Here is a 27,997-nt window from a genome sequence, read left to right as displayed (position 1 = left end):
GAGTCCCCTGGGCCCCTGGGTACCATCTCAGCTATTCCACTTTGCATAAATAACCAAATGGGGTTTTGAATAAACATTTAAGCTAGGCTTTCCACATCTTCGGTAAATGCCTCAAATCACTGCTTTATTTTCCAGTTTGAAGTGGAAGTATACTTTAGCAAAACAGACTAGCAAGAAATTCCTAGTTTCACCCCATTGTGGAAAACGGATTTTTGTTTTGTCTAAAAAAAGTGTGAGGGATTTTAATCTCATCCAATAAAGAAATGACATTTCTTCAGGCACCGTAAGGCCCATTAAGGACAATAACAATTAAAAAAAAAACCTGGAACTTTTCCCATTCTCTGTAAGAGAAAAAATTTTTTATTAAACCAGAAACATCTTTAATTTCTTCATGAAGAAGACATCTCTTACAGCTAGGATGGCTATAATTTGTCTCACAGTAACCTCTAATGTCTTTGATTCGTCTTCATTAACGATTTTATACCAATAGCAAAAGAAAGGACAGGGAATCGCTCTGTCTTTATGTTCTAAAAGAACCTGTAACATTCTAGCAATTAATACATTCACAACTGAATAAAATCTGATGTATTGCAGTATATATAAACGGCAGCCCCATTAGTTTTGAAGAAGGTCTGATGCTATATTGTTAACTTTTACCCAATCATAGTCTGAATTGTTTTCTGGGTTCTTTTGTTAGTGATCTTGAGTAGTCGATTCATTCTTCCAAAGCTTAATACATAGTGTACCAACTAGCAACTCAAGTCACTCTTTGTATGCAAATCTCCCCTTGTCTTACAACATGTTGCCTGCTGAGAAGCTACCAGTGGAGATTTTCAAACCGCTATATGAAAACACAGACCGAACCCTGCATTAGCATCAGCTCAAGTATATCGGGCTGGATAGGACAGTCTGGATCATCGAGTTCATTCGCTATTTTTGAAAAAAAGCAACGATATATGCTTCTTTTCATAAGCTGATGAAATACCGCTTTTAAAACCAGTAAAATTTTTTTACCCTCAAGAACTCCTGCTGGAAGCCTAATTCTTAACTTTAGTCTGATGGTTAAAAATTTTCCAATTTTGAGCCTAAATATGTATGGCCAATATCGCCCTTTTTGATCTTGTGCCAACATCGTCCTCTAGGTTAAGTAATCCTTTTCCCTCCCTGGGCTTGCCCCTCTAATGCAATTTCAGAGGACAATCACGTATCCTTTAGCTTTCTGTTCTGCTAGGCTAGGGAAGCCAAGCTCTTTTGGTCTCCTCATTTATCTGAAATTAAAACTCTGATGCACACTCCACATCATCCAATTATGCTGCTCCAGGCAGACAGGAAATTTGAAAAGAGAACCTGCCAAAATCGACTCCACTGAGCCATTCTGAATTTTATAATAGTCCCTAATTTGGAAGTGAGTTTGACTGAAAAAAATCAATAATTTAACAAAATCTTGAAAATAGGTACCATCCAGACCTGTGTTAAAACCAGGCATCTGAGATCAAGTAGCCTAAAAAACTTGAAGCTTGGCTATAAATTGCAAAGGCAATCCAATTTATACTTACCTACAGCAAATCCTTCATATCATAAACTACATGGCTTTTTTATATGAAGTTCTTAAATTATACAGAAGCCCCTTAGGTGTTGCAATTTTTTGGTACAGATGCTGCCTGACTTTTAAGGTCCAAACACGATCTGTGATGTAAACATGTTTCTATACAATACAGCTTTATTATTTGAATTTTTTTCCAAGAGCTTCTCATGTTTGCAATCTTGGCCATAAGCCACAGTATCAGGCATGTTTGCTCATATTTGTTTAATTCTTACACCTACAGCAGAGCCGGGCTTACAAAGTGCAAAGAGATGGCCTTGACGTATCACAACATACTTAAACAGTACAGAAATCCCAGATAACATGCTAAAACACATTTAAAGACATCTAATTTTGTACTCACTAAGGCATGTATTGTCCTGGAAGAAATTCAGAAATTTCAGGCATTCATCTATGTCATTACCGCTGTTGCTGCAGTCACACCATGGGGCAACGCTGAGACTATTTGAGTCTATGTAGTTTGGTGTCATCACTGTGCCTATTAACAAAGAGTAAAGTACAGCACTGTGAGCAACTTCTGTACTGAAATATTCTTTCCATGCTAAGAAGATAACAAACAGCACCTGGTAAGTCATGTACTCACGGTTGGATACGCAATGCAGATCCATGGCAGGGCTCTAACTTCCAGACTCCCTTTGCCCTTGGATACCCAGCCCCGTGCCATACTTCACACCCTCGGTTGTTTGAATGCAACCGCTTTAGGGACTGTAACGTGACTCACCCGTTAAAGACCCATTCCTTTCCTCCCCAAAAAATTAGATTACATTCCCACATCCCCTACATTCCACCACACTTCTGCATCAGCAGAGCTGACAGGTGGAAAACTGTGACAGAGGGGAGGGATGGTTTGGGAGAAGGTGGGAACCTCTTAAAAGAGCTTTGCTGACAAATCAAACACATGTGGACCTGTGCCCTTAGAGCTGCACTCTAAAAATCCCATTTTTCTTCCTCCCTTGTGTTTTTCCTCATTTTTGTCCTAGCTGCAAATAAATGGCTGAAACTTAACGTCCAGACCTGAGTTTCCTCCTTGGGTCTGCAGCCAGCCTGGAAAAACAGTTCTGAAACGCATGAGCAAGGAGAATGCTAGTCAAGCTGAGAGGAGCCTGATATGTCTTGGAGAAGCACTGGCCCCAGGGTGCTCTTTAGGCACCACTAACAATGAACAAAGCAAAAACATAACCAGCATGCATAAAACGGTACAGTAGCTTGTTTGCAGGTAATAAATTACTATTAATCTTGCTGTGTCTCTGCTTTTTCAGTACAGTGACTGTTTCCTAAACATTGCCAACAACTTGCAACCACGGGTTCATTCTAACTCTTCACAAATTCTTGCGTAAATATTCTCACATTTATATGTCAACTCAAGGCTACCAAGAATGAAATGAAACCAAAGAATCCATGTTGTCTCCTGAAAGATGTACAGCAACCGTTCATCACTCATCTGGATCTGGCAAATGTTATGTGATCAGCACTTACTCAGACCAGTAGTCTCCCTGAAGGCATCGCCCCAGCAGGTCAGAGATTTCAAACTTCCCTAAGGACTGAGAAGTTTGAACCTTTATTTTATTTGTCTGACCAAAGAGGAAAAATTAAATAAAAAGGGGCAGGTATTCCAGACTTGTACTGATGACAGCTGTCTCAGGAAACACGTTGCTCACTTGGTGATCTACAGTTCTAGGACAGGCTATATGTCGCGAGGAAATGTGATCACATCTCCTCAAAACTGACATCAAAGTAGTCATTAAGAAGATGGAATAGATGAACGATAAATATTAGAGACCCAAAGTGTACACTAACTGAGAAAATTTGGTGCGTAGGTCCAGGGTCCCAGAGTCTGCAATAACACACAGGAAAGCCCTATCAAACACCAAGCTAAAAAAGGAACATTAGAAACAACACAAATCACAGAATGACGTCAAATAGCCTTTCAGTCACCAGGCAGCGCTGGGAACTGAACAAACCAACGTGCAAATTGCTTCATACATGACATGGCAGACAAAGGAGAAGAGTCATTAAGGGCTGGCCTGAGAAAGGCAGTAACGTATGTGCAAATGAATGCAGTCCCACTGCCAAACTCACAAAAAGCATCTTTTGTCTTGTTTTGGGATGTTCTTAAATTAGAATGCAATCCCATACCTTTATCCACTTCCAACTTTTAACAGATAGTTGCAGTAATAATTGCTCAAATTCTACATGAGATTAGCACGTGAGTAAATAGCACAGTTCAAAATTTATGAAATGGAGGTAGAGAATTTAGTAAAATAGGCAAATATCGTTTGCACCATTAATGGAAACTCGACAGTAGACAAATAAGAGGAGGAATGATGTTAAATTAAAATTTAAAAAAAAAAGGAAAATATCTGTCCAAATGAAAATATCTGTCTGTTATCCATTTGACAGTTCAGTACACTATTTCAACCATGTGACATGATCTGAACAGAAATGAGAGAAAATGAAAATCAAGGGGATTTTGCCAATGGAAAAAAACCCGTAGGCCTCAAAAAAAATAAAATAAAAAAGGGTAAGTAGGAAACGCTTAGTTAAGGGTTAAAAAAACAGGAACGTATTGAGGAAATTAGAAAGGTCACTGAGGTAAGACTTTCTTATCAAGAAGAGGTAATAAAGTAATAAAATGGGTCAGAACAGGGGCTAAAAGTGTAACAGATACGAAGCCCCTATTAGGGTTGATGAACAGAGGAAAGACAGGACAAGGAATGTGTATACACAGCACACAAACTGTACATCCAGCAAAAACAGAGTGGCTGAAAGAGCAGCTAGTAGAAAATCAGCCTGTCATTTAAACCTGGGGGCAGATGTGAACCCAAGCGGATTATATGCTTGGTTTCCTGGGGTGGATTTTCTTTTTTCCCTGCAATGTGTGTGCCTTCCCCTCCCCCTCCGCCGCTAGCTGGCATCTTGGAAGTTCTGCTGAAGGACACTAACGGATCAGAGAAATCGTGGTGGTTGGCAGTGAAATAGGACATGCTTGGTTTTCCGCGTTCTCTGCATCAAATAGTTCTGTGACGGTCTCAGTAGCAGGCAGTCAGGTCTCCATATTTTAGACAGAAGCAGAGCTGACCTGAACACAGCCCAGAGGTTGCTCAAATTAGGGTCAATTAAGAACGAGGAGATGGATGGTGAGTTCAGGAGGAGGGGCGTGTCACCGAAGTTCCCTTGGCCCAATGCAACTCCAATTTATTCACATAAACTCTCACGGAATTCCTGGGAATCCCAGGGAAATGAGATGGATTTTACAGAAAACAAGTGAAAATGTGCCAGAAAGTGAATGCTAAAGCAGGTCTTGAAGTCAGCAGTTAGAGCAATACCTAACTGATGTGGGAGTGCGGACAGGTCCTCGTGACCTACCCTAGGCCGTAACCAAAACACTGAATCTCAAACATGGCCATCTTATTCTACATTTAATAATTTTTATAGTTTTCCTTTACTTTTTTAAAAAAATATTATTTTATCCCTATTACTGTGACAAGGGGCCTAAAGCAATGAATTAAGATGTTCCAAATTCCTGTAACATATACATCACTTTAAAACTGTATATGTAACACCTTGATGCAAACCTTAAAGAATCCTATATAGACTGTTCTCTATTAAACTGGTAAAGCACCTGATACAAAACCTGCCTAACTCTGTTCTCACTGAAGTCATTTATTTCAGGTGGGATTCCACTAATTTCAGTGAAGCTAATGCTGATTTACATCCCTGTACGCGACAGCAGAATCACATCCACTGTACCCTGCATAGAGAATCCTCAGTTTCCTGAACAAACTCTACGGAGGCACAATTTTTGCTACATTTAATGAAATGGCCAAATGAAACAATATTTTATCATAATGAACAATATTTTATCTTAATTAAAACACCTGGAGATCCTGAAGCTCTGATGAATGAATGGATCTGTAACAGCTTCTTACCCACAGCCTATCCATCTCTTCTTCCTGTGTTTTATATATTAAGCAGACATTTGAAAGACTGTACCTCTGATTTCTATCTCAGCACCTTACAAATTTGATGATCTTCACATAATTTGCTCCACTTTTATATCAGCCCGGTATCAGAAGCAGGAATTTACTGCTTCAGCACATAAAAGTTTTGCTTTGGTAATTTCCTTGCTTCGTAAGAATTACTACCAAGTAAAAACTCTTGTAACGCTAGTCAGTACCCATCTTTTTGCATGTGGCCGGGGGCTATCAGGAAGGAAGAAAAAATGATTATTTTTCCCTTTGAAAATTAGATCTCCTATCGATTTCAACTCCTTAGGGATCCGTTCCACATTTCTGATGTGTGACGGTGTTTTGCAGCATGGTCATCCGCAGTAACACAGAAACCCCTGACTGCAGGAAATGGGTCATCCTTGGGGTTAAATTGGAAAGTGGATCCAACAAAACTGCCAGCAAAATTCACTAGGTCCAGCAAGAACTTCTTGGCAGCTCTCACCCAGAAGTATCTATTAGTTACAGTTACTCTTTGCCAGCAGCTAGACTTCTTAATCTCATTGACTAGATCAGATTTCAAGGCTATTCAATTCTTTGTTTTAGAGTCAAACGACATTCTGTCATAACTGTTCATATGTTATACCCTTTGCATGCTGTCTTCATCTCTTAAGTCGTAGAAACATATCCTTTGAAACCATCACATCTTATTTTACCAGTTGCCACAGGGACTTACCTCACTTGTTAGCTGCTACAGTAATAAGAATAATAAAAATAAGCCAGTGAATATAGCTTTCAGTCATTTTTCAGCAAAACCAACCTATTTTAGAAATATTTTATTTTGGATATTATCTCCAGAGACATTTATTTAACAGCAGGATCTGCTTCAGGGCCTCAGCTGGGACCTTCATGCCCAACAGAAGGGGATATTACTGCATCGCAGCAGGTGCAGCCTGTAAGCTTAAAAACATCTTATCTGGTGGCCTTTAAAATTTGTTTGTTTCAGAGTTTTGACATTCACTTATTCTTTATTGCCCAACCATGGTATTTCTACAAGTTCACCTTCCTGAGATGGTGATTCTCTCTTTCAGGAATCAAATGCTGCGTGTGCTATACGGAATCTGGCTTGTACAAAGGCATCCTTGTGCCCGTTGACAGCCAGGAAGATGACAGCAAACAAAATTAATTATGCTGGGGAGGGAAGGGGATTTCAGAGGATAAATTTGGTCTCAGTTCACTTCCACTGACAGGCATCTTAGACAACATTTAGAGTGGGCAGAAGGATATCATGGAAATAATAGCAGCTGGAAGTGAAACAAAGTTGGGTTGGTCTGTCTCATTCCTCAAACGTCCCGCAGACTTTCCCTGAAGACCAAGAGGTATTTACCCAACCTTGTGATGACAGCTGCAAAATCAACCCAGCCGCAGTTTCACTTCTTGTTTTTAACTTCCTACTTCGCGGTCCTGTCCAAATTCAACCGCCTTAATAAGCTTTACTTTGTAAGCTTGAATTTATTCCAAATTCAAGCACCTCTCTCTCCTTATCTTCTACCTTTAATTTCCTTGCAATGTACAAATTTACCCCGGGAATCTCTGTAAGGCAAACCAGGGCCAAAACGCTTTGGTGGAGAAATTTGCCTAGTATCATATTCCACATTTTTTATTTCATGTGGGCCTTCAAAATATAGTTTGAGTGTTTTTCTTAGCCCGAGCAAGCCCCCACCCTTCCCTGCCTCCTTACCAATAAGCCCCGAGTAAGCGAGGAGGCAGTCAGCATAGTTCTCCTTCAGACAGCTACTAACAGACCGTGACTCGGGCTGGCAGTTTGTGAAGAAATCTGCAAGGCGAGATCTGCAACACGAAGAAAAATGCATATCTTTAAAAATCAAGCCTGCAGGCATTCTTACCTTTCACACTCTTTTTGGTTTTTGGACAAGGCTTAATATTCTTTAACTTAAATATATATTGGACACATTTCAGCTGACAAGAGTCTCTTTCTCAGGCGCATCTCTTTGCAGAACCCATTTTTGAAGTCAGAACAAAAAAGTGTAAGAAAACAGTAAAAAGGGACAGAACAACAGGGCAATGCCTGCCCTTTACTAAAAGAAATGCTCTGCGTTTTCATGCCAAAAAAAAAGACAAAGAGCGATTTTATCATAAGAGCAGTCATTTTGCATGGATCTGAACTCTAACTGGAATCTGTTACTCTACAGATTCAGAACACAGCTTCTGCTGTTTTACTGATTACACAAAACGGTATGTTTGTGCTCATAGAGTCCTCTTACTACATGGCTTGAGGCAGGACCTGCTTTGGTGCTGCCCCGAGTTTCCAGGGCATGGGTTTACCCTTGCTCTGGGCTGGCCTGCAGAACCAGCTGGCACGGGCTCCACGGCCCCCCGGAGCCATGGTACTGAGAATCTGTTTGTTCTCGTAAAATGTGCATTTATCCGAAGTCTACAGTATTGAGCCCAGGGCTGAGAAGAAAGGAATGCGTGCTCTGTATCGAGTTCTGCTGCTGAATGGCTGTATTATCTTCACTTACCTCAGTTACCCCATGTCCGAGAGGGGGAAAGCACTGCTTACTTGCAGAAAGCACTTGAAGACCAGGACTGAGGCCATATTGCACCTAACAGATCACTCCTACGTTGGAAAACAAGACAAGCCCTAACAGCCAGGAGCTCTTCTGGTTATCCATGCTTTAAAGGCCACAAAATGCTCCCATTCAGGTCTGTAAAATTTGAGAGGTATCACCGAGGTGGGTCAAGGGCCCACATCCTACAGCCGCTCTCCTGCCCACCTTGGCCTGCTCTCCTCACCTCCACTAGTGCTTTCACTTACACTCGTAAACTGGGAGCAGTGACTTTTGTTTATTTATAAAGCGTCATTTAGACCTTTATCTCCATGAACAAAATTATTTAACCTCCCAACTTTGACCTTCTGTGAAAAAAAGGGATGAAAATTTTCTATTGCGTATAACAACTCACAGTGACGTTTCAGGATCAGGTGCTTAATCTTCGCAAAGCCCTCTCAAAATCAGGATGTAACCTATGCATTTTCAACACTGCTTTAGCATTATGTAGATTTGCAATATAAATGTTCTTTTTTAGTTTTGCAACGAAAACACAAAAGTTAGCAGAAACAAGTGATTTGCAAGTGATTTACTTTATTTGTTTACATGCTCCAGAGACTAATTATCTTTGTTTGCTTTATTGTTTTACCGATCTCAGAACGGGATTGGACGTACATTGTTAATTGGCCTGAAAGCAGTGATGGGCAAACTTCAAAAGGTTCACAGGCTTAGTTTGAGAAAGCATCCTATAAATAGACTGTATGCAAACTGTACCTGAATTTATCTGAGCGATTCTCATGACCTCTTTTTAGTTCCATCCCTCGCTGACTGCACTGACACCAGCAAATCCATCGTTGCCTTCCAACCACAGTCAGCTGTAAGCTGTCTACTCCCTCCCTTCCCTTATTTAACTGTTTAACCTTGAGATGGACATCTGTACCCAGTTGCCTTTAACGGCTTTAAAAAGTCAGCCTCTCTACTGATCCTTCAAGATGCCCTATACGTATCCATAAATTTCTAAATTTCCATAAAATCTCTACTTTGCTGGTGAATATATACTGTACCTGCCAGGCTGAGAAGAAATGGATTGCAAGGTATGGTAAGAGATAAATAGCAGCACCATGAAGATAATCTGTGCAAGGAAACGATGTCACTGCAGTGATTCCCCTCTCAGTCAGTAATTAAGATAATGGCTCGGATCCAGCCTTCTGAGCAACTGGGAACAAAGGCAGTTGACAGTTTCTAAGGTTTTTACAAATTCTCCTAATACCTGGATGAAGTCTGTTTTAGGACCGAAGACAGCCTATTACATCTATCTTGTATGAAAAACCTTTGCCACGGTAGAAAGAGCAAGCCTGCTGTACGTGCAGTATTTTTGCTTTTCTAAAACAAAGCAGCTCCTCAGATTTAAATTTCATTATTTATGTGACCACAAATCAATCTTTTTGGAGATGCAATTATACAATCAGCATCTTGATAATCCTGAAAAACGTTTCTTGCAATCATTTCATTATTCTTAAATGTCCAGTTCTCCCTCAGATTATTAGGTGCATTGGTCCAGAGATCATTTACTACATTCCTCTTCTCTAAATGTTTTTAAGGACTGATAAGTATGGAATAACACCAGTCATTTCCTACCCAGTCTGCTTAAAGAATTTATTTGTTGTAAACCCTAAAGGAGGCTAAAATTGCTCTGCCGATCCCTTTTGCCTACAGCTTGATTTCTATGTTAATTTCCAAAGAATTTTCGTGGTCATAAAAGGTAATGATCTGACAATGTTGCGCATTTAAGTTTTCATAAGCCAAATATAGTTCAGATAGCTCTGGTCTCAGCATTACTGGACATCATCATACACCTCCTCCCTAGTGAGCCATCCAAACTCCATACTATTAAAGTTCTCAGTCTCTCCTGAGCTGTTAACTACACCTGATATTTATGTGGATGCATTTCCACTGGAGATAAAGCCAGCAAATAAAAACAGAGACAGACCTCCATCTGCCATAAAATAACTCCATTATCTTCAGCGAAGACCTGCGGATTAACACCCACTGAAGATCTAGCCCCAAACATTTCCAGTAGACTGGCACTGATGGAAGTGTGCTCATCAGCAATACCAAAGCAGTGGAACTGCTCTTTAACTGGAGAGAGACAAATTAGCCTAATTAGGAACCACAGTATCATTTATCCTAAAGTATTGCACATGATATTAAGAACTGTTTGGGTAAAAGAGACAATCCTTTTAGGGATGCTGGAAAAGATCATTCAGATGATAGCAGTGCTATAAAAAATACACATACTGTGTTCTGTACTGTAGGAAGCAAGGTGTAGGTAGTGACTTGTGGGTAAGTGTCTAACCCCTGATTGAGCACTTTGGTAATGTAGAGAACAAACAGAACTTGCAACACGTGTGCGTTTGAGTGTGCACAATTTTCCGCGTGCAATGTGCATATATATATCTATTTGCTAGGTGGCTGGATGGAGACAGGCAGTGTTATATTGTACATAACATGTGGCGCGACCAAATTTGAAAGGAACTATGAATTTCTTTTTCTGTTGAAGAATCACAAATCCTCTTTGTGCACAGCAGCATTAATGATTTTTTTCCCTTCCTTTGCATGAAGAAAAGGAACTGAAGAGAACCACACAGAAAATTGTCTTCCTTGAAAGAAAGAAATTCCTCTCTTTGTAGGGCAAAAAACCCTCAAAGTCCTATCTTAGCCCAGGAAAATCTCCTCAAAGTAAACCGCAGATCTTCTGGAAAGCTTGCTTTAAATATTTTGTATACCACTAACTGAAAAAATAAGAATAATCCTATTGGCAAATTCAAAGAAAATCTGCTCAAACAACAAACAGTCTTTCTCAGAAGAAGAGAAAAAAATCCCAAACCTGCTATTCTCTAATGCTTTGTATTAGCACCAGTAAAATCATTTGTAACAGTTAAAAATACAAAGAAAACAAAGTTAATTTGTTTTCCTTATGATAGTGGTTCTTCAAATACTCAGCAGGATAAATCAAAACTTTCAAATTGTGCTTACAAATAAGCTTTGTTAATAGCAGTATTGTATTTAATCTGCATATAATTTTTGAGGCAACTTGATTTTATATTAACACAGCCTGTTGCGTAGGCAACATTGATTCGGTTTTCACTATTTTTTATTCTCAAGGTTTTGTAAAAGTTCTTTGATGTTCTGAAATTATCTTTGATATTTATCAGTTCTCCCTCTTTAAAGTTGGTCAACTCAGCTTCGGTACTGGTGCAATATTTAAAAGCATGATATTAATGATGAAGTTGCAGAAAATTTCTAAAACTGCATTTTTAGTTTGGCTCTGTTGTAAATCATGGCCTACTGGAAAGCAGCTCTACAAACTAGCTGTGAGTCCTCCCCAGGGTGTACCGCTATGGCTGGGCTGGCAGGTGTTGGTTCCTCTTCTTTTTTCCTCTCTGGCTATACGCATCTTCAATCGCTCGTACACGGGGGCTGAGCCTCGAGAGGGGGAACTCTTCTCTCCTAGTCCTGCCCTTGCATTGGTGATCTTCAGACCAAGAAAGACACTGAATCCGCATCTCCCGCTGACTGCACGCACGTACGCTGCGATGTCCAAGTTTGTGGTTACAACTACTTGCCCTGTTAGTGAGTGAGGGCTGTCCTCTGTGCCCACCTCGGTGATGTTCGGTGAAGACTGGACGTGCTCACTGCCCCCTCTCTTCACATTGCTGCTTGTGTTCAGGTACCTATTTATGGCTCAACAGCAGCAATATAAAGAGTACGTAAATGCCGACGCTGAGTGACTGGGGTGACTACGCTAATTAGTCAAAGCTGCTCCGGCGTCTAGACACCATTTGGCAGACACGGTATAGTCACGTAAGGGAAGTGCTGCATCAATATTCAAAACAGCAAAGAAGTATAAATCTGACACTGAAAAAATTCAGACTAAGTCAATGAATGTGTGTCATAGTGATAAATGACACCATTATAGAAAAAAAACAAGCCCAAAGACTTGTTCTTCTTTTGTGGGGGTCAAATGCAGTATCCTCCTCTGTAGCTCCAAATAGCTCCCGTATAGCTTGGGTGGTGCTACTTCTGCTGGGATGCAATAGCAGCAAGAGGGGTTGGTATGTGGCCAAACTAACGGCTTCGTTGTTGGAGGAGCTTTTCATTTTCTCTTTGTTTCATAAACACACAGTGAGTGGGCAGCGAGAAAATGAGGCAAAGGCTACGGAAGAAACTCTATCAACCAGTGAGCCGAAAAAAGCCTCAGAGCAGCTCCACCACAAGAGAGATGACCCTCCCAGCTCCTAGTAACAGAGCTTTGACACGTTTTTTTTTCATTAAAGATGCTAGAGCTGAGTGATACTAACACAACTCATACCTCCTTAGTTACATACACACACCACTGAGCACCTGCGAACAACTATAAATTTTGACAGTTTTTTTAAATGGTCATTTTTACATATACTTATTAAACAGCAACTACGTTATTTTTTTCAGCAAAAAGGCTATTTTTTCTTTGGTTGCTACTCTCTTTCTCAAACAATGACGGTGTCCGGGCCCTGAGGGTACTAATGTTCCTGCCTACCCCCAGGGCTTCCCCTACCCAGCCTATGGCCCAGGACCCCATCCCAGCCCCCCCAGGCCTCAGCGCCCCCCCCAGATGCTGTAGGACCTCGGTCTCCAGCCCCCTACAGCCCTGCCCTGCCCCGCCATGGGCCTCACCGAGACAGGTCCACCCATGGGCTGATGTCCCAACCTGTCCCCAAGGAGGTGCCTGACGGCTATCCCGCTCCCTGGCTGGGTGGTGGGACGAGCCCTGCCTGCAAGGTCCTGCCCTCCCTGTCCCAGGGTCGGGCCCCACGATTCCCAGGGAGCCCCCAGCCCATGCTGCACCCTGGCTCAGCATTTCTACCTTTTGGGAGGTGGGAAAGAAGGGTGAAAAAGGCAAGGTCTGATGGCAGACCATTTGGCTCCCAAGACCCGAATACTGAAAGCTGACACTTGAGCAGACACAAACCTTTTGCAACACTGCCGGAAACCATTGCAGGATCTCGGACACCAAATACCAGGTCCTAACCAAAAGAAGCTGCTTTTTATCTGGTTCTGTTTCTGTTTTGTTATTTTAAATGACTGCCAGCGTAAGCCCATGCAAATATTTGATTCTGGACTCGATTTATCTGTAAAAATTTTGTTGTTCATCTGGAAGTAAAATACAGACGATCCCCAATTACATACAGGCAGCCTATTTGGATTGTGGAATAACTGGACACAGAAACAACCAGAGACCACACAAGATGCATTCAGATGCCTCTGAGCATCACGAATGCTTGCTCAGAGCATCAGGCACAGGCACAACAGCCCACCAAAGCCGGTTCCTCCAGCTGAGCACCCATGCTCCACCCAAACTGGCTGGCTGTACCGTGTCCCCCACCATGTCTGCCAGTACCGATGTTATCCAGGCTTTTTGTTCACCAGGGGCCTTCTAGGCACCTAGTACCCCAGGTAATGGAGAACTAATTACTAGAAACACAGTCACGCAAAGTGAAAAATATTTCCACCTATGCATATCTACCTTTTAAAATTAACAGTACAAACATTGCATTCTTTCTATTCTTCTATTAAAAAACCCCCTAATTTTTCTGAGTAACAACTGCTCTAAAAAAGACATACCCCAGACCCCTGTTCTATTACTATATTTTATGCAAAGCAAAATAAAGTTATATACCATTTTCTGTTAATGTTTCTCATGTCATCTGCTAGAGACCTGTTAGATCTTTTTAGACAATGTCTGCTACAGAAAATCAAAAGAACTTAACACAACACTAATCTCATAGTTTATCAATGTTAGTTAAATCCTCTAAGTGACTCAAGATCATACATGAGAGTAATTTTAATTTAATATATTAGGTCTCCTTTGGGTTTAAGGAAAACTACTAAGCTCAAATGCGATTCTAAACAAGTATGATTTATTTGCAATTGGGTAATATAAATATTTTTATACTACTGACCTTTTGTGTAATAAAACCAATTTTGAAAAATACGGTGCAAATCCTGAGCACAAGGTAATGCAATAAAGAATTAGAACAGCGATTCTCAGATGCAGTGACACAAACCAGAATTTTCTCTTTCTGTTTGCAAAAAAATTACCTCAGACCATTTTTTAGAAGCCTGTTTGAGAGAACATCTGGAAAGCATTCCACAGGAAATCAAACCTATATTAAATATGTTTTGCGGGGCTCTGTTTCCTTGCGTTGACTTTAAGCATGCATAATGTGTTTCTGTCTTCTCAGCTGCAAAGAAAACACTTCTCTGAGAATATTCCACCAAACAATAGGCTGAACTGTCAGTCTGCGAGTTCTATCAGGGGATGCTGGTGAGATTTCTATTTAGTCTATCTGTCTTTCTACCAAATCTCTCCAATAACATGAACAAATCCACTAGCTGCTTTCCGAGTACCGTGAGGTCGTATATTTTTATTTTGTTTCATTTCCTTGACGCTGTTTAATTTGAAGCTTCTAAATATAAATGACTGTCATGTTTAAAGATGTCCAAGCCTCAGAGTGTCTCTCGATAGCACGTTACTGGGGAAAGAACTAGTGCATTACGGATAGAGTTGTTCTCACTTCGTTGGCTGGGCAGACAGGAGTGTCTTTGAATTACAGGCCGGAAAGCTAAGAAAATCATTGTCACTCTCAAAAAGCAAGCCAAAGAAATTAGTGCCACCAGAAGCCCTTGAATGTGCCACTGGATGCTTAGATGTTTATTAATAACTATATTGTGAGGGCACGCTGAAAGGATGTGGATCCAAGTATCTGAGGAAGACGTCCATGGCAATAATATTCTCTGTAACCACTTGAATTAACTACAATAGAATATTGCTGGCTCAAGCATGAAACTGTTGTGGAGTCTGGAGACAGAAAATGATCCTAAAAGTCCAATACAATTTTTCTCGTTACCAGAAAAGTTTCTGTTGGCAGATGCACTGGATCATCAGGTTTCCTAAGGTTATGCAGGGATGCTTTCTGCATAGGAAAATCCCTCAGTGGCACTGTGGTACGTGTGGTGGCATTCCTGCCTCCACACAGATCTGTGTCCCCTTCTCAGAGACCTGGCTAGAGGAAAGAAAGGGTGCCCAGTGTGTCCTTGCAATTGTGCAGGGTCTGCAGACAGCCAGCATACCTGAAACTCATCCTGGAGCTACTCGAAAAATTATTCCGACTTCAGGAGTAAGACAACGCATATGAAATCAGAACTACAGCAGATAAAAGCAGATTAGAGTCTCTTTTATGTGAACTCTTTTTTTCATGCACAAAATAACCCCATCAAACAGCAAGTCGAAAAGTTCTGGCAGTAGCAAACCAATATAGCATTGATCCTATTCAACATGTTTTACTTGCTTTTAGAGGCTATATGTTTATATAATGCTAGTACAAAAAGCACTGATTTGTAGTAAAGGATTGGAAAATAAACCATTTTTACCAGTTAAGGATGATGTGGCTGTTTTAAGAGGATTTTTTTTGTCTCCACTGTCAAAAAACCTGAGCACAGCCACTGAAGCTGAGCTGACAGCCTGTGTTATATCCAGATGTTTACAGAAGTTGTTCTGAAAGACATTGTCCATTCTGAAGAATATACTGCAATGCTGCACGATGGCCAGTTACTGCGATGTATCTCCAGCATTTCACAATGCCTTATTAGAAAAGGGAGCATCATAACTGAGAGGACAAGCACTGTAATTTATGCTTAAATTGGAACAAAAGAAAATGAACTGAACATTCAAACGATATGGTCAAGTTTTAATTTAACAGAGGTCGTAGTCACATGTGCTTTATAATAGAAAAGCTTGCTATAATGGTTTATAGAATGTGCCTGAACAAATGTAGTGTAACCACAAACATGTGAATGTAAGGTCATCTATTAATAATCTTAGGCAAGGGTCACAGACAGCTCACAAAGAAAATCTATATTCAACAGTAAACACACACCAGAAAACTTGTCACTTGTTTTCAAGCCGGCAGATAATCAAAGCCGAGGAAACAACCACCACCTCTGCCGAGAAGCCTTGGGAGATACTGGTACATTTACATCTGACTTCCACTTAGCAGTAGTTACTCCATCAGTAACATGGTAGTGCTCAATGCACAATGAAAGCAATGCAATTTCTGTTCAGTAAACATTAAAATGCTAAAATTTGAAAATATGCATGTGGATGTCACTAGCTCTGTTGAGAAACAAAGTTTTATTTTTAGTTCCAGTGCTTACATTTTCTTGCAGCTATTTTAACAGATGAACTGCCACCAGAAATATTCCCTCACTGGGGCCTGATGTAGAATGATATAAATAACCTTTACAAAGTCCAGCATAATGGAATGGTAAAATCAGTTGACATTCTTTTAATTAGCACTGCCTGCAGATTTACCTACACAGAACAGGAATAGCCAAATTCATCCCTGGAATAAATCCACTGGAGTCACTGATGTCAGGAGAAGTACGCTGGGAATGGACTTAATATAATAGCTCTGTTATTCACATTAAACATACAGCAACTTCTTGCCTGTAGCATGTACATGGTTTGAGGTAAATGAGAAAACATTTTGATTTATTAAAGAAAATGCTATTGTGTGATACATACACCCTTTCTTTGCCCCAGGAGCAGCAAGTTAGCCAAATGTGACTGGGTTTACATTAAAAGGGATCAAAAACCTTCTCTTCACCATACTTAACAGATTAGTGGGTGGATGCTACTCATGCAAACCGGTGGATGCTGAACTCCTGCTCTCTACAAAAATCTCTCAACTAACAATTCAACAAAACAGCGGTAGCTGTACTCTTACTGGAACCCCATCCAGCAAGGCAATTAAGTGCTTGCTTAACCGTAAGAACATGAGTAGCTCCAAATTTAGATCTCTGTTAAAGTGTAATGCCAAATTTAACTTTCCTGGATTTCAATATTTTTGACTAAACATGCGTGAAACTGCTTATGGAGTTTAATCTTTCCCCCCGATAAATGAACAAAACAAAATGGGTCACATTTGCCCTGCTGTAACTCCCTTCCTGGCTCGTCCTTCTAATCTGTAGTCTTCTTTTTTCTTATCTTATACAGGTAGTTTTCCTTTCTCACTTAGAATAACAAAACAAGCCTTTTCATGCAAAATGATGATGAAGGACCACATTCGGGTGACACAAACGCCACCAAGTTCTCAAAACTGAAGTTTACTGGTGGCTGCGAGTACTCCAGCCCACGGAATCATTTTGGCTGAAAAGGGACTGACATGGAAGGCAGGGTATCTAAATATGACCTATAAAACTCTAAGCATTTTTACCTGAGTTTATTTTATGATTGCTGTATGTTCACACACACATACTTTATTCCCTCCTTCACTTTTTCAACAGGCAATAATGCATATTCAGTGCCACGGTTTGTTCTTATCCTTAACAGTAACCAGAAAGGACTAGCAGGATCTCAGCCACGTCAGGGATGCTGCCAAAGCTACACCATGCAAAACAGAAGTCGGCCGATTCAAACAGCTCTGACAATGTTGAGGTATAACTTGTGTTTTGCAGATAATGGCCACAAAAAAATTACACTCCCTTTTCGTGGAGACTGGGTTTCAGGAATCGGCAGAGGTTCTAGCTGAGTGAAGGGATGCCGCTTGGAGAGTTTCAAGCTTGCCTGATGAGGGACATCAGCATAAAGATACTGTCTAGTGTCTAGTTACTGCTTCTTGGAGCATAAACCCCCTGTGCGTGAGGATCTCTCTGTTGTTAAAGCACAAAGTGATGTGAAAGTTGGGTGCAGGAATAAAGCTGAGCCATTTTTCTAATTACTATACCCTCGCATCTTTGCGTCTTTTGGAGAAATGTCAATCATCCAGCAAGCTTTTTAATCTTCGAGATCCTCTTAAGCAGAAGAGAGAGGGCATAAATGAGGACTGGCCGAGCAGATCCTGGCACCGCAGAATGAGATCCATCTACACATTAACAGGGACAAAGCAGTCTTGTTTTGCCGGGTGTTCTGATTTTGGGATTCCAAAGGGATTTATGGATATGTTTTAAGGAGGAACTGCTTGATTCATTCTGAGTTTGATTCAAAGGGAAGAAATTTAAAATGACCTTTGTTTATGAGGGGAGGGGAGAGTAATATTCTCTGTTACTCTGCTAATGAAAGACAACAATGTAATGAATCATGTAAGGAACCAGACGGGAAGAAAATAATACAATATTGCAGCACTTTCTAGCTTTACTTTTCCTTCACTTGAAAGGGTTTTTGCTTATTTTGCAGAGACTGCATTAATATTTTTTTCCAGGCTAGCAATTCCCCACACACATACTCCACCACACCATCATGCTTTCTCTGCAGAGCACAGCAGCTTCTGCCCCAGCTCCCCCCACATCTCATTTGTTGGATTTTCTGAACTGCGATCACTCATTCCTTGCTATTAATTCATTAAAATGAATTAATGCCTGGATTTTTTTTTTCATGTAAATAAATATGGTACCTCTAGCAATATATGCATACATGCATACATATATATATAGACACACACACACACACTTACATACAGTTCTACATATAAAAATAATTCTTTGGCTACAGGCTACACTTATAGATGTGAGGTGAGCTTGTGGGCATGCTGCAGGATTTGGGCCAAAAGGTAGCTTTACAATTTTTTCTGTCCCACCTGGTCGTGTGCAGACACAGGCCCTTTCCTAGCAAAGCCCGGGTGCAGAGAGAGAGCGGGGGGGACTGGCAGGCAGCCTGAGCTCAGGCCAACCCCCTTACCCTCCAGACATCCCACATCTAGTGCAGGGTGAGTCAGGCAGCACACCAGGTTTTTCGCTCACTTCCCTGACTCAGTCTCCAAACATACAATACAGGCGTAGCCTGCATGCCTCTAGAAAGCAAGTGTCCCTGTTTTAATGTCCTTAACAGCATTACAAAAGCTATGTTGTTGTCCTGGTTTTGCATACCCACAGCCAAACAATCATCTCAAGGAGCTGCCAGACAGCTTTGAGTGCCAAAATGATATAAATACCCCGGAGGGATGCAAATCCAGCTCTGTTATACAGAACCGTATAATGCTACGGTGTCCTTCAAGAAAATATCCACCAAGTGTCCTTTTAACTCGTAAAGTTAGAGCCAGTCTGAGACCGAGCAGTCAGGCTTAGTAAGTGGCCAGCTGAATTGTAACCAATGCAAGCTACAAGGCTCAGAAAGGGAGGTAGCACCTACGTTTTCCCCCTCATTTTCTGAATTACAGGTGATCATTGGACTGTGGCAGGATACTGAGGGAGGGAAAGAACAACACACAGAGGAGCAGGTGAGGAGGGACCGTAAGTGGCCGTAATAGAGAGAATTCAAATGCGTCAGAGAGACGGTGAAAGTCAGATAATGACTGGGACATCTGGAAAGAGGAGATGAAAGGAGACTAAACTAGGGGAAGAGGCATGAGAAAATAGCAAGGGAGAAAGTGAGAAAACTGAAACATAAGTCTAAGGACTGGAAAATTTGAGGAGAATTTCTTCTTGCCCTCTCCCCTCACACATGCCCTTAGTGCACTCCTCCCTGCTACCCATAGTTAACTTAAGTTCATGTTGCGACTGAAGGCAGCTCCCATCTGACACAAGGTGCTGGGCTCCCCCTCTGCTACAGGAGGACAAAAAATGCTGACTGCACATCTATAACATCTCATCACAGACTTGCCTATGGTCTCGAACCACCCCATTCTCCGGCAAATCTTACCCACGAGGGCCTAGGGTTTGCAGTCAGCAATGGTACCAGTTGCAGGAACAGCCCAGAAGTCACAGGCAGAGAAGCCACTTTTACAAACAGGTACTTGGTACAAAGCACGGGCAGATTTGCATTTGGTACCCGCACTTGCAGACTGGCACATGCCTTATGGAAAAAGCGCACAGATACAGTGCTTCCCTTTCCACGGTAAATTATCGTTAAAAAAGTTCAACAGAATATAAAAGAAGGAAAATTAATTTCTTGGCAAGTTTCTTACATTTTCAGGAAACGTAGCAAGCAGCTGAGCTTTTGCTCTAGCTTTTACTGTGGATGACCTCTTTTACGCACTGATGAAAATGTCTGCTAACCTTCACCCAGTGTTCTTATACCTGTAGATGCAGATAGCTTTCATACAGAATTGAACGGGTAGTTGCAACGAAATTAAAACTGGATAGGACAGGTGACCAGAAACTGCTCCAGAGGTAAAACCACACCCATGAAAGCACATAGAATCATAGAATCATAGAATCATAGAATCATAGGGTTGGAAGGGACCTCTGGAGATCATCTACTCCAACCCCCCTGCCAGAGCAGGGTCACCTAGAGCAGGTTACACAGGAACACGTCCAGGTGGGTTTTGAATGTCTCCAGAGTTGGAGACTCCACCACCATCTCTCTGAATACACAGTGCTGAAAATATCTTTATTGTCTTTTCAGAGAGATGACCCATCAGCTGAAACCTAATAGGACATTTCATTATTACCCTTCAGACATCCCACGAGGAAAAGTTATTTAAATATATTATGCAGCTATTTTATCTTTTTGTTTTTTTTTTTTCCCCCCCCAGTATCAAATAGCTGTAGCCATCAACATGTGCCTTTTGCAGAACTAAAGGAAAGACATTACGAATAGTATTTCTTTTAGCCGAAAAAACAAGGTTCAAGCAGGTGTCATCTGGAATTAGTCAAGAACTACTTTCTGGCTGTTTCACCTTAAAAATGAGCCTCCACGATTTGACCGACCATTTTGAATATAGTAATTGTAGAGGACAAGAAACATGCTGTTACTGGATTCTGATATTAACAAAAATGCCTCACTTTATGCTACCCTTCTTTTCAGATCTTTGTAGCATATGACAGGATTGATACTGTTCTTTTAATAAATAATGTGTCTGTATCATTATCATTCTGGCCAGCTCCTTCTGCGCATATCCAGGAGACAGGGGAAGTATGCAAATTCAAACCACAGATTATTAAAAAGACCAAACTAATGACCCACGCTTTCACTACGCAGAGAAAATAGTATTTGAAATACCGTCAAATGTGATAGTGGCAAAAACGGAGCACACTGCCCTGCATTTACAGCAGAATGACATTTTTAAAACATGCCAGGCAACTTTCTGAAGTTTTAATTGGTGGCTGAAGTGATCAGAACAGGAGGTTCCTCAGAGGTTTGAGCTATTCCAGGACAACTTCATCAGTGAAAGTTTTTGACGGTATATTGACTTTCCTTAGAAGTTTTGTTTATCATCATAATAAAAAGGAACTCTAAAGGCTTCTTTTTGTTCTTCGGGGGGTTTTTTTGCTTTGCTTTTCAGTGAGCATTGACAGGCATGTTTGAGAGACGGCAATCAGTTTCAAAGTTGGATATGGACTGGGATACAAGAAGCGGCAGCAGAAAAATGATAATGAAAGTGAACCATTCAGTATTCTGATGAAGCTGAAAAATTAGAACTGTTTACATAAGTCAGAACTTATTTGCATTGCCTGACATTTTTGGTCTCTTTTTCCCTCGTTTGAGAGTTTATGTTATATAACTGATAGATTAATGAATAAAAAAAGAACAAAATAAGCAAAGCGTCCTGCCATCTCAGCTAGTGGTAACCTGCAGTTTGGCCAAATCGCTTCCCTGCTCTTAACTCCGTTTCAAAAACAGATTCAGTGACATATGCATCCAGGACAAAGCTTTTAACGAGCATCCTAAACTGAACGTTTAAATACTTGTTTGCACAGGCCTAGGTGATATTTTACAGAGTATGGGCAGATTCATTTGTACAAAGCAGCATTTGTAAACCATTTGGGAGTGCACTTTCAGAAACCCTTTAGAACTTGTCCCCTTTGTCTTAACTAGCATTATGAAGAAGCTTTAATAGATGTAATAGGCACACAAATAATAGTTTCTAAAGGACGCAGTTTCACAGTAGGCAGAACATGGTCTCAAATGAGTCTCCCATTTAGATACTCTTTCTGATTTCAAAATTAAATAGAAGTTATGAGAGTTACAATTATATGCCTACTGACTACTGCTTTTAATTATTCTAAACATATCTGGAATTACTATGTAGACTGATATTTATCAGTGCCGATACTTTAAATAGCAGGGAGGAGATCTCCCCTCTCTCTCCTCCCCTGCCCAAGTCCCTGTTTTCCTGGGGAACAAGGGGAACAAATCACACCAACTCCCTCTGAGTGCACAACGAGTCACAGACAAAATGTCTTGCACCGTATTATGGATAGGCTGGAATAGCTCCTGCTGCCGATTCCTCCTCTCCACGACAGTAGAGAGGGAAGGTATTAAAAACACTAGCAGTTTAGAGCGCTGAGGAGGTATTAACACCTACGTGAGATGGAGCAGCACACCAAGCTTGCTTTACCTCCAGCACAGGACCTAAGTGCCACCCTCACTGACTCTGCCCCAGACCCCGCAGGCATTTGCCCACCCGTTCCCTTGTCGCAGTGCTGCCCCTCACCCTCAAGCCACTTCTCACTGAGCCTTGGAAGAGTCCACACTTTCCAATTTTGGTATTTTAAAGAAAAGAAGCCACAGGAAGAACCTGTGAAGAAATCCATTTTCACCCCAGTGCCAGCTGCGACCTAGGGCAATGGGAGCAAAGATTTTACTAAGCTTCCCTCTGCAGCGTTGCAATGGAGAAAGCACATCATCAGACTCATGAACTCGAATTAAACAAAATGCCATTAAAAACTTAGCTACTGAGACAACATAGATTAAAGCTGACCAAAGGAAAACACAGTCATGAGAGAAGTAATGGCATTAATTTAACTAAGTAATTCCTGAACACTACAGCCTGAATAATAGGAAGAAGTCTCCCTATAAAATCCTCTCTCCCATTTCATTGGCACTGTAACACACTGGAAGTTTGGCAGAAAACACAGTAAAGATACTGCAACTCCATTAATTAACTGGGCCTGCATATAGGGAAGACAAAATATTTAAGCAAAAAGACTAATGGCACAACATGGAAATGGAAAAGAGGTGGTTCTGAGACTACTTGCACCCGGCTTTCAGAAACTGCAATAGCATCAGCTAGGAAGGCACTGAGTGCAGCTCAGGGGACTGAAATGAGAACCCTGCTCTGATTTAAATCCGCTCTAGTTTGGGGCAGCATGAAACTGTCTCCAGATTTCCCCTGAGCCATGGAGGATAGGATGCTGCTCGCCTCCTCACCTCTGAACAACACTCGGGCACACCTGAGGTGCTGTGGCTAAATGTTTAAGATCAGCAGTGGAGATCTCATAAACAAACTTCAAAGTAAATATTTTACCAGGCATATGTAAGCACTTATTAAGATTCATATCATATCTTCAGTGTCCTTGGCATTTTACAATAATGTTTATTTCCCTGTTTGCTAATTCACAGAATTGGATAATCTACAAGGAATTTACACGTTAGAAATAAGCAAGATTCTTGGGTATAACTTCATAAATACAACATTAGCACAACAACGTTCTAATATAAACATACACAATGCAAAGTAGGAACAAAGCATTTCCTAAGGGCAGAGGAGGTCCTGTATGTCACTGAATAAGCGCTGTGTGACAACCTGGAGGGAAGTCACTGAAGGTGAAAGGACTCGGTTTGTCCTGTGAAGCCACGCTCTGTCCTCCCTCTCCGGGATGAACACACAGAGGAAAAAGGCTGGGAATTAGGTCAGTGAATCAATGACCCTCCAGTTGTATTAGCCCAGCACTCTTGCCAGGGGAGGGGAGATAAAACAATTCCAAGGCTAAAACAGCTCTACGAAGATAGTGGGATCTAGTCTATAAACGTGGACTCCTTTTTTTCCAATGAAGAAAAACCACATGAGTAGTCTGTGTATTGCGACCATTTATGAAGTCCAACATGTGGCTTGTATTCACAGTTATTAGTGCTCACACATAAGATTACAATGAAAATAAATCCCATTATAATGAATAATTCTCTTTTCACCTGGTCACTAATGGGACATTAAAATCTTTCTGAGGTACCATTTACTAGAGACACCTAATGAAAATGTTTCCAACAAAAATCTGTAAAAATTAAACTGGGGGTTTAAAGGTTCCTCCGTGGTACGAGGGAGTAGCTGTGAACAGTTTTGGAGAAGGCACACACTGTAACCAGGTGCAGGCTTTTGTCATTCTGTTAAGGATGTCAGAGACATTTGCTTTTTTCCCTGATGCATCCTTTTCCCTAGTGGATATTCTGACCCTTAGTCCTGGCAAATCCAGCAGTACCAAAAAGTTCTCTCTGGTCCCTCATTAATCACTCCCCTGCCATGTGCTATCTTACCTGCAGATGTAATTCTTCTTGCAGGATTCTTGTAAATTCAGGCAGTTTGGTTTCTCCCTGTCCTCATATGAACACACAGGAACAATAGTCTGCCGTCTCCTTTCTGTACAGGCTACGTCTCGACAGGAGCAGAAGAGCATCCCGTAGCTGTGCTTTGGGGGAACTTTGTCAAAAAATAGCCGGAGGGCCTTATGACACTTCCGCTTGTTACAGATCTCATTAGACGTGCTGCTGGTGCAGGGGGTAATGTAAGCAGATCTGAACCTCTTGCAGGTATCATTTAGGTTACAAGCTTTTGCTGCATCCAAGCAATTGTTCCCCTTTGAAAGTACTGGCTCCACTAGAAAAAACAACACAACAGCAGTAAGAAATGCGTCACATTTATATTGTGTTTCGATGTTTGTGTTTATTTCACTGTTAATGAGATCCTGATTATATATTTGTTACATACAACACTTTCAGTGCCAGAAACCGTGACCAGTCCTTATGTTTGTTAGGGTAAGGGTTTAACAAGTGAACAAGAGCACAGGCATGCGTTAAGATCAGAATGCTGGCAAATAAATGAGGATTACACTGGGCAGGCTGTACTCATCTTCTTTGTAGCAAACATGCAGGCTGAATATTGGGTAAGACTTGGTCTCACTAAAATGCTATTAAAAACGCTGCTAAATTGGAAGGGATAAGTTTGGCCCATGGCACAAGAACACACTGACAATGTGGGCTCCTAACTCTGGTTTTGTAGAGCTCTGACATTTCTTTATTTTTCCCTTGAACATTATAAATGGCATTCAGCGTCTACACCAGGTAACAACATTTGAATATAATTTGTGTACTCTGCAGAATGTAAAAGCCACATGCCTGTTAGCACAGTTCTTGAGGTATGAAAACAGCCCACCCAGACAGAAAGGAAAGGTGCAGCCCCACGACGGGGAGCTCTTTAAGGCCACCCACAAGGTCTGTAAGCTCCATGCTTAGTTAAAGACATTGTTATAAGCTCTATAGATGCCACCTGAACCCTGGAAGTTTTATGAAGTTTACAAGCTTTGAAGAAGCTGATGCAGAATTAACAAGTGACTGCGAAAGAAACATTTTAAAACAAGTATGTCTCGCGTGCTCTCTCTCTCTCTCTCTCACACACACACACATGCACACGCTACAAGAAGTTACAGAAAAATTGAAACTCAGATAAAAGTTAAAAGTTATAATTACACATTTAATTTTGCAATACATTATCCAGATATTAAAACCCAACATACGCTTTGCTTGAAAATGAAGGCAACTGGCATTAGCATGCAAAATTCAATTAAGAATAATCGTAATGCTGCTTTGGATATTAGGAATGCCAAGATCACAAATCCAAGAAAATACATTAACTTCCCATTGCTACAGAATTTGCACGCTGAACATAACATTTTGCAAATATCTAAAATTCTGCAGCAACCTTGTAGGGGGGCTGGCCAAAGATAAAACACCTCAAACGATCTGAAGCTCTTACACTTAAAAAAAGCTTTTTTTCTAGATCCTCCACCTTTTCCCCAAAACTCGGTCCACAGCCCTTCTCGAACTCAGTGCCACTCTTCTCCATTCTCCTGCCACATCGCCTCCCATTCCCAGATCAAGAAATCAGCTTTTAATCTTTTTCCACGGCAGGAGGAGATGGTGTCGCTCGGCTGGCGTGCCGCAGGAGGTACTGCAACGGCCGGAACTCACTGTGCCCAAGACGGGCCTTGGTGCTAGCACACACTTCACGTCATACAAATACGTCACCTGCTACTGTCCCAGGTATCTCACCTATCCATAAATAATGCAATGCCTAAGTAGCATTAGATCTGGTTTTCATTCCCGCGATACGCTGTAACTACGTTCAGTGGGTTTGTACATTTAACCTTTGCACATTTAACATTCACGCTCCAAGTCCCTCCCAATCCCAGTTTCTAGCACAATAAACTGCAACTTCTTGCTTATCTTCACAAATTACAAAATTATAAACATGCAACATTTGACTATAAATTAACAGAGCCAAGCACTTCTTATAATAGCAGCCTACTACAGTTTAAGCAACACCAGATGCAGAAGAGATGAGATATCCGAAATACAACCCCCTCATAAAATTGTAACATTTTTATATAAAATGTTGTATTACATTAGCATAAAACTATAATCTTAACTATGAACTCTCAAAGTTTTTTTTATACAGCATATAGAATTACACGGTTAGTACAAATATAATTACTACGTAATCTGCAGGGCATATAATTATGCAATATATGAATAGTACATGCTAATTACTATGTGATTGCAGAGTAATTACATAGTTATTTGTGCCTGGGAGTCAACTGCTGAATTCCACTCTTTAAAACAAGATTCTGTGGAAGAGCTCTGAATGGGGCATTTCAGTACGAACAGATACCAGCTTACTGTATGATATATTAGAAAGCATTCTTTAAAAGAAAGCCCAAGACGTAATAAAACACCTCTTTGCTGATAATCATGTACATGTTTTCCATTAAGGGTCCAAAATACAGTAAACGCCGATAGAGAATTAAAAAGCACTGTGAACATCAACACCTCAAAAATCAAAAGTGACAGGTTAATCAATCTTTTTAAAAAATAGAGCATAAGCCAATTCACTGACCGCACAAAGAGCAGTGAAAGTTATCTTGGATGAAAGTTGAATGAGGCGCAAATTGTTCATAACTGTAGTTGTGCTCATTCATATCATTCATATAATTTATATCTACCCAAGACTCGCATTCCTCTACAAGTCAACTCTGAACATGGACCAGGCCTTTTGGTGTTTACTTGTGCTTTTTCTGTAAAACTACCCCTTGCTGTAACTTGCCACTTTCCTTTTCTGTTTTGATCCACATGTCTCTAGCTATTGTTTGTGGCATATTTATCATCGCTTTATGCAAATTATTTCTACCTTTTAAAACCAAGACTAACATACAGCCCAGAAGAGATATGCATCAACTGCATTTGAATTAAACAAGACTGTCTAAACCAGCTCCTCTCATTAATGCCTGCTTCTCCCAAGCTTTTAAATCATGTTTTAATGCAAAATTTACAATCCAGAACAGACTTTATGCTTTATTTTTATTGCAAAAGTACAACATAATTATTCCTAAGTCCTGTGGTAACTACAAACAGTTAACAACACTGAGAGTGTTTCTGAGGATTACTTACGCAGCAGTAATACATAAGGTCAAAATTTCACCCAGCTTCTGTTCTGCAAAGCTTAAATTATTAAGACAGGCAGGAGTTTGGCTCTTACTAGGTAGTGACTACGTTAAGAGCAAATGGATCTAATCCAGAGTTACTTTTCCTGCCAGCATCTTTTGGGAAAAGTCTGTGTAAGATCTTTTTCAGTTCCCCCCTCTCTTGGGGCACTTGGATATGGACTGGGGGAGGTCAGAGCAGCAGCCTGGGACAAGTAACGATTCCTTCCCACCACCATTTCCCCACCCAGAGCTTCCTCTCTCCCAAGTCTGCTTTGCCTTGGACCCGTTCTGGAAATCTCTGCCAAGCCATGCAGCTCTCCACTCCTGCCAAATCACTGCGGACTCCGAGGTAAGTTACTTCCAGG

At 40.9% G+C, this 27,997-nt stretch overlaps 1 protein-coding gene across 1 annotated transcript in view; it reads right to left on the bottom strand.

The window, feature by feature from the left end:
• GFRA1 (GDNF family receptor alpha 1) overlaps positions 1-27,997 on the bottom strand; it is a 141,925-nt gene that overhangs the window by 29,629 nt on the left and 84,299 nt on the right. The window contains exons 4-6 of the mRNA XM_063339218.1: positions 24,412-24,751; positions 7,292-7,401; positions 1,947-2,081 (exon numbers count right to left, since the gene is read on the bottom strand). Coding sequence (XP_063195288.1) covers positions 1,947-2,081; positions 7,292-7,401; positions 24,412-24,751 — 585 coding nt within the window. The remainder of the gene's footprint in view (positions 1-1,946; positions 2,082-7,291; positions 7,402-24,411; positions 24,752-27,997) is intronic.

The sequence above is a fragment of the Chroicocephalus ridibundus genome, chromosome 6 (assembly GCF_963924245.1).
Source record: "Chroicocephalus ridibundus chromosome 6, bChrRid1.1, whole genome shotgun sequence".
NCBI lineage: Eukaryota > Metazoa > Chordata > Aves > Charadriiformes > Laridae > Chroicocephalus > Chroicocephalus ridibundus.
Note: the sequence above shows the minus strand (reverse complement) of the source record. Positions and strands in the feature narration are given on the sequence as shown.